The 11,926-nt window shown below is 31.1% G+C and overlaps 1 protein-coding gene and 1 long non-coding RNA gene across 2 annotated transcripts in view; one reads left to right on the top strand and one right to left on the bottom strand.

Annotated features, from left to right (window-relative positions):
* The window catches only part of LOC119667559 (transcriptional regulator ovo-like), a 10,511-nt gene extending 4,086 nt beyond the window's left edge, over positions 1-6,425 (bottom strand). The window contains exons 1-4 of the mRNA XM_038076863.1: positions 6,054-6,425; positions 3,790-5,100; positions 2,492-3,690; positions 1,135-1,605 (exon numbers count right to left, since the gene is read on the bottom strand). Of these exons, the coding sequence (XP_037932791.1) occupies positions 1,135-1,605; positions 2,492-3,690; positions 3,790-5,100; positions 6,054-6,099 (3,027 nt within the window). The 5' untranslated portion in view covers positions 6,100-6,425. The remainder of the gene's footprint in view (positions 1-1,134; positions 1,606-2,491; positions 3,691-3,789; positions 5,101-6,053) is intronic.
* Positions 6,426-6,908: 483 nt separating this feature from the next.
* LOC119667886 lies at positions 6,909-8,021 on the top strand. Its single transcript, XR_005251433.1, has 4 exons — positions 6,909-7,313; positions 7,568-7,619; positions 7,682-7,696; positions 7,763-8,021. It is a non-coding gene; the product is annotated as an uncharacterized LOC119667886 (long non-coding RNA).
* The last annotated feature ends 3,905 nt before the right edge of the window (positions 8,022-11,926 follow it).

The following is an 11,926-nucleotide window of genomic DNA, read 5'->3' as shown; positions in this document are numbered from 1 at the left end:
ATATCCAACATTTCGGTCTGCTGATTCAATTTTAGTAACATAATAAAACAAATCATGTCATATAAGACCAGTCCCGTAGCCAGTGACGAAGGGACTTAAGTAGCTAAAAGTTCCTCGAAATCAATGGAAGGTCTAAACTATATATATGTTTATTTATCATGACTATTTAAGATAAAATTTTTTTTTTAATTATTGATATTATCTTAAAGTCGATATCCTACCCATATCCAGTTTTTCAATCCTTAAAGAGCATTTCTGACTAAGGGCCTGTCCCAGGCATTTTATATATACTTTAAGGTTTTTCAGTTTACAATATTAATCGTTTAACAGCCGCTGAACTTGTGAAAATTCTAAAAACTTATTACAAACATAGAGTTTCTGTAGTCGATAAATTCGTATCGATTTTTGGTACTGATAAGGTTCAATTTTTGTTTAGTGATTATATCAACAAACAAAATTATTGTTCCTAGGAAAATTCACAAACAATTCTCGACAGACCATTGCAAGTCAAAAAAAATCACTACATGCAGCAATTTATAGGGAAGTATAACAGACCTTTACTTTTTCAAAAAATGAAGGTGTGACATAAACACGTATTTCTGATTACTATAGCTATTTGATCAACATTTTTTTTTGTGAAAATAAAGGTAAGTATGTAAAACATTTCTCAGTCAAATTATGGACGAGATATTGCTAGCTATGGGCTCACAAGTCATCGAAAATAACCTCAAATGGATCAAGTACTCTGAAATGATTCGTGGAAGATATGTAATCGATGTTTTGCACAATCAATGAAAAGATTTAAACAATATATTGAAATAAAAAAATATACCCCATATTTGCTTTGGGAACCACAAAATGAATAACCCTGTATATTACCAATAATTCATATTCTAACACTCATAGTGTATACATTCCAATAATTTAAGATAAGGCATCGTATTGTATATAGACTACGATACGATATTACCATATTTTAAATATTTATTTTTAAATACCTATTAATTTCTTTCTTTTTTATTTGTGGTTATGGTTTAATTTTAAATTTGAGTTAAGATTTGAGTACTTAAATAAACTAGAACTTATTTTATATTCTATTAATTTTTAGCAAATATTTTAACAACGAAAAATTACCTTTGCTCGGCGCTCCTTGTAGGCGTATTGATGTTGGACACTGTGCACCTTTAAGCAATGAGATTCTAAGGAACAGCGCTGGGTAAAGCTCTTCTCACATAAATTACATTTATATGGTCTCACACCAGTGTGAGTACGCGTGTGACGTTTCAAATCAAATGTGTCATTAAAGCCTTTGCCGCAAAATGTGCACAGATAGCGTTTAATCTCGGAATGACATTTCATATGACGATTTAGCAAACGTTGAAGTGAGAATGCCTTTAAGCAAACGCGACAGACAAATTTTGAACCTTCGACACTCTCAATAGTGTCATTTGCTACTGAACTACTAGAGCCTTTCTTCATGTCATCAATACAATCGATGCTGCGTAATCGATGATGTCCAGTATGCACATTCTCTGCTGCTAATGGATTTTTAATACCATGGCCACCATTAACAAATTCCAATTGTACCTCTGGTGGTAAACCCAACTGTACAAAAAAATAAATAAATATATATTGTTAACACTATGCTATATACGATTCTACATACATATATATGTAACATAAAATAGTTGCACATACATTATATAATTATTTACACAAGTTCAACTAGCAGATCAGTACACCTCTTATACATATCTTTTACAGCTACAAATATTATTCGAGCAATTGGAAGCTGCGAGCATTTCGATATTCGCATATATGGTTGTGTTCGAGCACAGCGAACTTTTCGAAAATATTCGAACTTTATTTGTTATTCGAGCATTTGCTGTATTGGGGAAACAGAACCGTTTAGGTATTAGAGTTGCTCGAACATCTTCGTTTATCTAAGTGCCCGATCCAAATATTATCATAAGGCTCGTGCAATTAGAAACACTAATATATTTCAAACTTACTAGCTACTTTCCTAATTTACACATTACATTACTACACATTTTAATATGAATACACAGTAATCCCCCCTGTAACGCGGTACCCTGTATGTTTTCATATTACCTGATTTCAATCTCCCGTGTAACACGGACGCGGGGATTTGTACAGAACATAATTAGCTTTGCATATCTTTGCACGTGTATATACGGGGTATACGGGAATACCCTTATAACGCGAAATCAATCTACCGCGTTATAGGGGAGATCACTGTACATTTATATAAGTGTATATAATTACATATATCTTACATATACAAAACATCAGTTAACACACAAAAACTATATCTTGGGTTTCTTAAATAATTATAGTCGTGTAGACTTTTTACACACAGGACGGACACTTAAGACGACTTCACTGCTCAATATAAATTATAAAAATTTACAAAGACAAAACAAGGATTGCAAACAAAATAAAAGGTCATATTTTCTTTTGCAATGCTTACCCGCTGCTGAAGCACTTTGCTTTCATGCAACATTGCCACCGTGGGCGAAGGCGGTAAAATGCCAACTTCAGTAGCTGCTGCAATATTAAGCAACTTGCTAGGCACGTTAGTGGCCGAGACAGTGGACTTATTATTCAATTTTTTAGAGCTGCAAGAACTTGCATTTGAACTGCTGATCGAATGAGTGGGACTTACGCTTTGAATCAGTGGCTTAGCATCGACTATGACATTATTATCAAGAAGTGCTGTAGCTGACGAAATTGATGAGCTGCTGGCTGCAGATGATGTGTTATGATGTCCACCCATGTGTGTTGTATTTGGTGAGGGTAGCGAAAGATTACTATTGTCGCTATTATGATGATGCTGCTGTTGCATGTGATGACCAGCTGCTGCGATATGATGCTGCTGCTGTTGCTGATGATTGAGATGATGATTGTGTGAATGTACATATGAGTTCTGTTGCTGATAAGCATGCTGTTGCTGTTGCATAGGTTGCTGACATAACAGCAATGGGCTGCTGTGCCCCATTAGATTATGTTGCTGTGATTGGTACGTTGAATTGTGTTGACCGGCAAGTTGATGTTGTTGTAATTGCATCAGATCACGTGTCGCATGTTGATAAGATGGTGGTGGTTGTTGCTGTTGATGATGCTGTTGTGTATTTGTTAAATGCTGCTGAGTAGTTGAGCTATGCTGACGCTCAAAAGAAGGGTAGCCTTGACCATTAACAGCAACATGATTACGCGAAATATTGTTTGTAATTTGTTGCATTAAATTTTCATGAAATGAATTCAGGTTGTTTGTAGCGTTGTTATCGACTGGTGTAATAGAGACAGAATCTGGTGTAAGTGATGGAGTAGATGTCAATTCAAACTCTTGTCGTGGGCTTGTTGAGTTTTCATCATCACCTCCGCAGCCACGTTGTAAGAATGAACTCAAGTCGACTGCATCGAGTTGATCGAGAAACTGATCGTTTTGTGATAACATCAATGTACCGGTGAATTGTAGTGGATCAACTGTACCATTATGACCCTGTGTGTTTGCTAAGTCTGACATAATTTCATCATCATAGTTTGCCGCATTGAAGTTATTTGGATTTCCCAAAGTTGCTTGTAGAATATTTTGTGCGAAAGCTCCAATGTCAATCTTGCCCTCATCGTACTCAATATCAGGTTCATCCTTTAGTATTATGCCGTATTCTGTGGGATTAGCACCGTATTGTGGATGATGGTTTGAATGAAAAGAATTATGAAATTTAGCATTTTGTAAATGCATGGAATAATTATTATTACACTGACCATTTGGATAAACCGAATTTTCAACATTATTACTGTTAAGTGAATTGGCGCTCTCAGCTGAGCTGCAACAATTACCAAAACCACCCTGCTGCGACCCAGAGTTGCAGTTGCCATTGTTCGATGCCGAAATTAAATATGCTGCAGCATTTTGTATCAATATATTGGGATTTGTGTTTAGATGCGACGAAGCAGACGATGAGGAATTCATTGTGTTGTTTTTAAGACTTTCAAAAAATGGTGGTAATGCTCCAGATGGTGGTGAGTTTGGTCCGTAATTGCTACGCCCGTCTCTACCACCGCCCATGCCACCTCCGGCTCCACCACTACCACTACCTCCGAGCGCGCCACCAAAACCTGTTGGTGAGCCTGCACTGCCACTTGGGCTTTGATTACTACTAGCGCCTGCGCTGCTATTACCAAAGCCGCCACTATTTTGGAAACCTTGTCCAGCACCAGTGGATGACGTGCGACCGTGACCAGCGGCTGCAGAGAATATACCTGATAAACTACGCACGAACCTAGGATTCAAGCGTGCATGTGCTAAGACCGCACGTGCGGCTAATATTGCGCTACGACGACGTGCCTCACGAAGCCGACGTTCACGTTCTTGTCGTCTTGCGTTCAAGAATTCTGCTTGCTCTTCGTCACTATCGATGGAAGCAGTACGTCGCTTTGGTACGTGATAATCAAGAGGTTCTTGTTGCTCGGGACCAAGATGTTCAAATGCACCAACTGGCAATAAAACTTCGTGTTCTTGTTGTCTGTGCGTTTGCGCAACAGTGTTTGGTGTACGCTGTATAACACTACAGCGTACAGCTGGCTCTGGTGGTGGGGGAGGACTTGGGCGTTTTTCTAATGGTGGTGGTGTTTTGCGTAAACGTAATGATAAAGGCTTCTCTTCGGGCAGTAAAGGTTTTTCATCTACAATAAGCTTTGAACCGTCCGAATCAGAGTCTGAATTGCTATCACTATCATCGCTAAAATTGCTAGCAAAACCTCGACTAACAATTTCCACGGGATATTCCTTGCGCTGTGCTTGTGTTAAAACAATAGAGCCCGTATAGGGTTTACTACCACCTAATATTGATGAGATAAAACGCGGTTTGATTTGCGCCTGCTCTTCTTCTACTCCACTCTCCTCTTCGGTTTTCTTTGGTGAATTTAATCGATGAGATTCACTAGAATCCTCATTGCAGTCTCTTAAAATACAATTTTTTTCAGCAATACCAGCTTCCAGCGATGGCTTGGCAATGGAAGCCTGTTCTAAGAACTTATGTGGCGTCAGTCGAACAAATAGTTCGCTGCTTCGTACTGCAATCAAAAATAGAAAAAAAAAATTTATATTATTATTTGTTACACTTTTTGTATATTAACTATAAAAAATAAATATTAAACGTAACTGTACTAATTTCTTAGAATTTTTCACAAAAATCATCAAATAACGCTGTCTTAGCGGTCCGTTATCATTATTTGAGGGCGCATATAAAACTGGCGACATAACGGATTAGATTTTTTTCATTACCTTTTAGGGCGACAACGTGATGAAATCAAATATGTATGATAAGGACAAGTAATAACCGAATCATGTGGGATATGCAAATAACTATTGTGACTGAAAGCTCTACAGTGGTTGCAGAAATGTACGCATATAATAAATGCAACAGATAATGTCACTGTAGTGTTTTTATTTATGTTAAAAAATTTGTTTGGCTTTATTTGTTATTTGGCAAAAAAAAACCCACCAAATTTATGTACACATTTTGCAACTGACAGGGTAAAGCAAAAGCAAAACAAAAACAAAACAACAAGTAGACAGTTTAGCGGCGCCTAAACAGAAGTACACGCACTACACTACACACACACACTCACACACACATTTACACGCATGTGCAACGGGTTTAATAGTAACAGTTTAATCATTCAAAGCATTTTTGTATTAACGTTATTAAATATTTTTCCGCAACATTTTAACAAAACAATAACCAAAAAAACATTAACTGATTTGTTTTATATATAAAATATAAAACTGAAGCTCTCATTGATTGGATAACATTTGTACTGTTATTATTAATAAGAACTTTCTTGAAAATTAAAATTTAAATTTTAAATATTTTATAACTTTATTTTATAAAGAATTTTTTAATTGAAATACTTTTGAAACACATGTGTAATTTTGAACTTAAAATATCACATTTTTATCTGTATTTAAAAATATATTTAAACATTCTATTTATTTATTAAAATAATATATTGTACATATCCACCTTCTTTTATTTCATCATTTCTCTTAAAACAAATTATGTACTGCATTTTTACATATTTGTATAGAAATTAAACAAAAGTTAAAGTCACACGTTAGACACTTTCCAAGTAACAGAAAAATTGTTATTAAACTTGGGATGAACGGATTTAAGAACGGCATTTGCGACCTAACAACTTCTAATTTGAATTTCAACTCAAACAATGTGAAATTGTAACAGATCAAATGTTATTGATTTAACAGCTGCAAATGCATTGTCAGTGACAGAATAACATTTTTGACATAATAGAGATGCGTTTATTAAATAGTGGCAAGCAGTTCAAATTTGAATTAGTACTAAAAAGGTGTCGGTGATGTTAAATTTATAAAAATTTCAAAAATTTTCTAATAAAAAAAGGATGGAAATGGTGTGTATGTATACATATAATAAATAAAAAGTGCAATTTCAGAAATATTTATATTTGTATAACTTGGGTGTGATCTGTAATTTCTTAAAAAGCAGTCGGCAAAAATGCACAAAATTTAAATTTTTAATTTGTGAGTGATTTGTAGATTTAAAGCTATTAAAACTAAATAGATATAGGCAAATAAATCAATAAATAAATTTAGTGTAAAATAAAAAGCGTGAAACATGTCAACAATTAAAATCCCTATGTTATATCTGCTTTCAAAAGAAACAGCAATGATATCAGCAGATTATTAAACAATTAAATCATTTCAGTCACTAGAGCGAAATATTCTGCAAAAATATAAAATAAACTAGTAACAACAACAAATTTTATAGTACTTGTTTTGCTTTGAAATAAAAGAATAAAGTTACATATATTTACGGCGCACTGTTGTTGGGAAATAGCTTGCAGAATGATAAAGTGTTTGCAATAAATGCAAGTACAATTCAGCCTGCATTTAATGGCGTTTGAGATCAAGATCAAGGTTTTTTTTACATAATATTTATTGTGTTATTTATTTACTATAAACGGACGCCTAAGCAAGTATAAAGTCAAGTTTATAAGTTTTAATCGTTTTCATATAATGTTAAGTTCACATACATAAGTTTCCGATTTGTTGTTTATAATGTTGTTACCAACAACATGAAGCAAAAGGTAAACAGAAAAAGGTAGAAATGTTAAAAAAGCATGCAAACAAGTTGAAATGTAAACTTAAATAAAGAATGAAATTCAAAAAAAAACAAAAAACAACAATTGGAGGAGTTGAAAAAAAAACGCCAAATAGTTGCTTGCATTTAAAAGGAATAGAAAAACAAGTAAGACAAAAAAACTGCACTAGAATTTTTTTTAAGGCGTCACACGAAAATGGGTAATTAGTAAAATAAGTCAAATTGATCAGCTACTTGCTTTTTAGTTCGAATTTAACCGTAAAATAGAATAAAAGAAAAGGCATATTACAAGAAAAAAAATAGTAATGTTTAAATTTTTTATAACAGAATTAATTAATCATTCAAAATAAATAATATTTTCATTGATTAAAAATTAAAATGAAATTGTAAAATTTATGCAGGCGGACTAAACCTGCGCAGTGCGCCATTTTCTGATTTAGAAGTAACTTTAAGGTAAAATTGTAAAATATAAAATATGATTTAAAAGTTTAATATAATATTCATTTTATTTATAGAAACAGGCAACAAAGGTATATCTACAAGGACTACAAATAATTAAAAAAAATAAAGAAAAGATGTAAACATAACATTTGCAGGAGCCAATGTACAGGAGCCAATATATATGTATATTATCCGCTGGTCCCATATACCAAAAGTCTTAACAAAGGAACTGCATTGTATTTGAATCCCGCCGTCTATAAATCTTTCAGCAATACGTTTGAAATATATTAAAGAATTGTTCAAAATTTTTTAAACTAACTGTTACTTTAGTAATAGTGGAGCATTGTGACAGTCAGCAGTTGAGACACAAAACTCTACAACTTCAAGATTGTTCTAATTCTAATTAGTAAAAATGAATAGGTAATAATGTATATTATTTAGTAAATATAATTAATCAATTAAATTTAATTGCAGAATAACCATATTTTGAACTAAATATTTTACGTCCTTATCAGAACGTAGTATGTTACGTACAATGTGTACAGAAAACTCATTAAAGGCATGAACACTACACCAGGCTTCCTTTAACCACAGCCCTCGCCATTAACATCACCCGAATGTAAAATATTGTATTTTTGGTTTTAATGATATTAAGTTTCGGACACACTGAATATTTTACCGTTTTCGGTCTGAGGAACTTTGTTCTGTTCTGCAATTTGTACACAATGCATGGGCAGTTTTTATTACTAAATCAACTTCTTTTTAAACTTCAATTATTCTACAAACATTCCATTAACTTTAAATTCATATTTTAAAACACAAATAACTAGATACATATGTAGTTAATGCTTAATATAATTTTTAATTGCATTCGTACATTTTCATACAATTTCTTGTCAAACAATTTTTTTACTAACATTGAAGAAGAAGAATTGCTAACCATATGAAATAAATACATTGCTTTTGTTACTTACTAATTACTACTTTCAATTATGATTATTACTTCTGGTTCTTTGGAGTTAATTCCCACGTACACATAACTACCATGAATTATTTTATTTACAGCAATTAAATTTATAATATGCATTGGGTCTGCGTTATGTATTATATTATACCGACTTCTTGTTTATACATATTTTAATAGCACTTTGAAAAAAAAACCATTTAACATAGTAATAGATAGAAAATATGCATTTGAATTCCATGTTTCTGCAATTATAGCGAATCATTAATCAAAGCATAAACTAAATCGTTAAAGCAAAGTTATTTGACTTGATTGAAAAATTTGTTTATTTCATGCAAAAGTAATTCCTATGGTTTGAGAAGAATGCAAAAACTTTTACTCTTTATACGCCACTAAAAGCATAAAAAATATTATATTATAGTTGAAATTAGTTGTAATTTATTATGGTTTTCAAATTCAATTTAATTCATTAATTTATATAATATGTTATAGCTTTATTAGTTTATCTTATAATCATTATTATGTAGAAAGTAAAAGTAAAAGGTTTTAACTACTATTATGTTAAAAGATTAGTACGTTTAATTTTATATGTTCCATTACTGTATTATGCAAAAATCATGTTATATACTTGAATCCTAAATATTTTCTATATATTTTGTGTAAAGTAATATAAATAATATATTTTAATTTTTGATACAGGTAATACAATACATAAAATTCGCTTGAGATGGGGCACGTCATGAGAATGCCGGAAGATAGATCACAAAAGCGAAGACTCCATTTCACGCCGTACAACGACCGCAGTAGAGGTATACCACGTATTAGATGCCAGGACAACGTGATCGACGACATCAGAAAAATGGGTATCCAAAATTGGAGGTCTAAAACAATATGCAAAGCAGAAGCTAGTTGATGCAGCTAAAGCTTACCCCAAGCTGTAACGCTTGATGATGATAATAAATATAACACATATCTACATTAAGACTGAAAAGTTTTCGGAAATTCTCATTTAAAATTCGCGCGCTGTATATTTTTCGATATTTTAAGTTTATGTAGTTTGGCAGCACTGTCCTTAATTTCTATGCCAAAAATGAGCGCGATCTGTCAGACAGTTCGTTTACGGCAGCTGTTGAAACCAGTTCACCTCAGTAGTGCGTTGCGAAATGTCTTCGACGGTCTTACGACCGTCCTGAAAGGCTTTGTACCACTCATAAACTTGAGTTTTCGATAAAACTGATTCCCCATAAGCCTTTTGTAGCATTCGCAACGATTCTGCACACGAAATTCGTTCGAAACACAAAATTTGATGCAAACTCTTTGTTCAATATTTTTTTCCATTGTTTTTTTCGCAACGCACTACTGAGGTGAACTGGTTTCAACAGCTGCCGAAAACGAACTGTCTGACAGATCGCGCTCATTTTTGGCATAGTAATTAAGGACAGTGCTGCCAAACTACATAAACTTAAAAATATCGAAAAATATACAGCGCGCGAATTTTAAATGAGAATTTCCGAAAACTTTTCGGTCTTAATGTATGATTCATTCGACTAAAAAACTTGTAGCAACGATTCGTTTATGGTTTTTAATATTTAGTGTTAAAGGATTGAAAGGGTGTCATAAAATGTTTTTGGATTTTTACTGGACTTTCTAATCTATCAGATTACCAATATTTATGTTATTAATTATAATTATTAACAATTAAAGTATTTAATTATTGTAATGAAATAATGTAATGTTATATTAAATAATTTAACAAGATTTTTAAACATATACACAATTAATGTTGTAATTAATATTTCTAGAATATTAAATTTCTAATATTTATGAATTTAATATAATATATTTATAATATTACAATTATTACAATTATTGTTGTAATTAATATGCTTATTTTGTTAATTTTATTTAATAATATTTATATATTTGTATACAATTTTTAAATACTTCCAGTATATTTCCTTTAACAATTATTTTATTTATTTATATACTATTTTTTGATGAACCATATTTGATTAAAAATTTAAATAAATCGTTAAGTAATTAATAGTCAATGTGAAAATAATTTACACTTAATGTAAATATTTAAAAACAACTTGTTATAATTAACGGTTATGTATGTATATGAATATTAAAAACTCCAATGTACATAAGATAAATTTACTTTAATAGGGCGATTGCTGATTTTAAAGGCTAAATTGTTAACGATCTTAAAGTAATTTTAGTTGCATATAAATTATTGTTATTATTATTATTTTATGAAAATGTGAACATGTTTCCTTCCTATATAATTTATATTGTATTCAACTTATTCTCATACTAACAGCAATCAATATTTTAAATTACTATGCAAATATATTGAAACGAGTACTGGTTAATATGCATAGTTCCTATAAAGCCACCTACAATTTTCAATAATCCACTTTTCAAAACGTTAAATTACTGACTTATATACAGAGTTTTTTTTTTGTTTGTTTGTATTTATTTGTATTTATATAAAATTAACAAACTGCTAATATAAATGTATTAAAATTTGCTTTTATTGTGTTAAGGTCAAGGTAATTTGTAACGTTTAATTACATAAATTTGTTTCAATAATTGTAGTTTATACAGCTAAAATATGTATATGTGTGTTTGTGAGTTAGTTTACTTTATTCTGCTATTAGAGTTTAAATATTTAATGTTTTATTTTCACAGCTTATATTATTAAACTCTGTTTAAATAAAATTTGATTTTTTTTTTTCATTAAAAGTTCACTTACGGAAATAATTTTAATTGAATTGTGTGGCAACCTTCGCTGGGGTTTCGTTTTCATGCTGTTTATTTTTAATATTATTAACCAAAAAAAAATGTGTAAAAATTGTTTATAATTTGTGGGAAAAATTTAAGTTAATTTTAATGTTTATTTTATGTAAGCAACATTTTGAGACTGCTAAGAATTTTAAGAAACCCATTAAAATTATATTTAAAATTGAAAAAGCTGTTTTTTTTCTTTTTTTTTTTTGTTTTGGGGAAAGGAAGGTTGTTATATATATATATTTGTGTATATATATATTATACTTTTAAACAAAGAGTCGTTTATTTAATTGGCTTAGGTACTGCATAAATAATTCCAAGTAATGTAATATGGAACATAAAATTTAATGTTTTTGTAAGTTAAACTTTAATTTATTCTGGTTTTTCGGCAATTACTGGCCTAGTATGTTAATTATATATAGTATATATGGAAGTAATTAGTTTAATGTTTTAAATATAACTATGACAAATATCTGCTCTTTCGAGTTAAGCAAGTTGACAATATTTTTTATTAGTTATTGTATGTAAAATAACAATTATACCGTTCTGTAGTTAAATACTT

This window comes from Teleopsis dalmanni, chromosome 1, assembly GCF_002237135.1.
Source record: "Teleopsis dalmanni isolate 2A chromosome 1, ASM223713v2, whole genome shotgun sequence".
Classification (NCBI taxonomy): Eukaryota; Metazoa; Arthropoda; class Insecta; order Diptera; family Diopsidae; genus Teleopsis; species Teleopsis dalmanni.
Note: the sequence above shows the minus strand (reverse complement) of the source record. Positions and strands in the feature narration are given on the sequence as shown.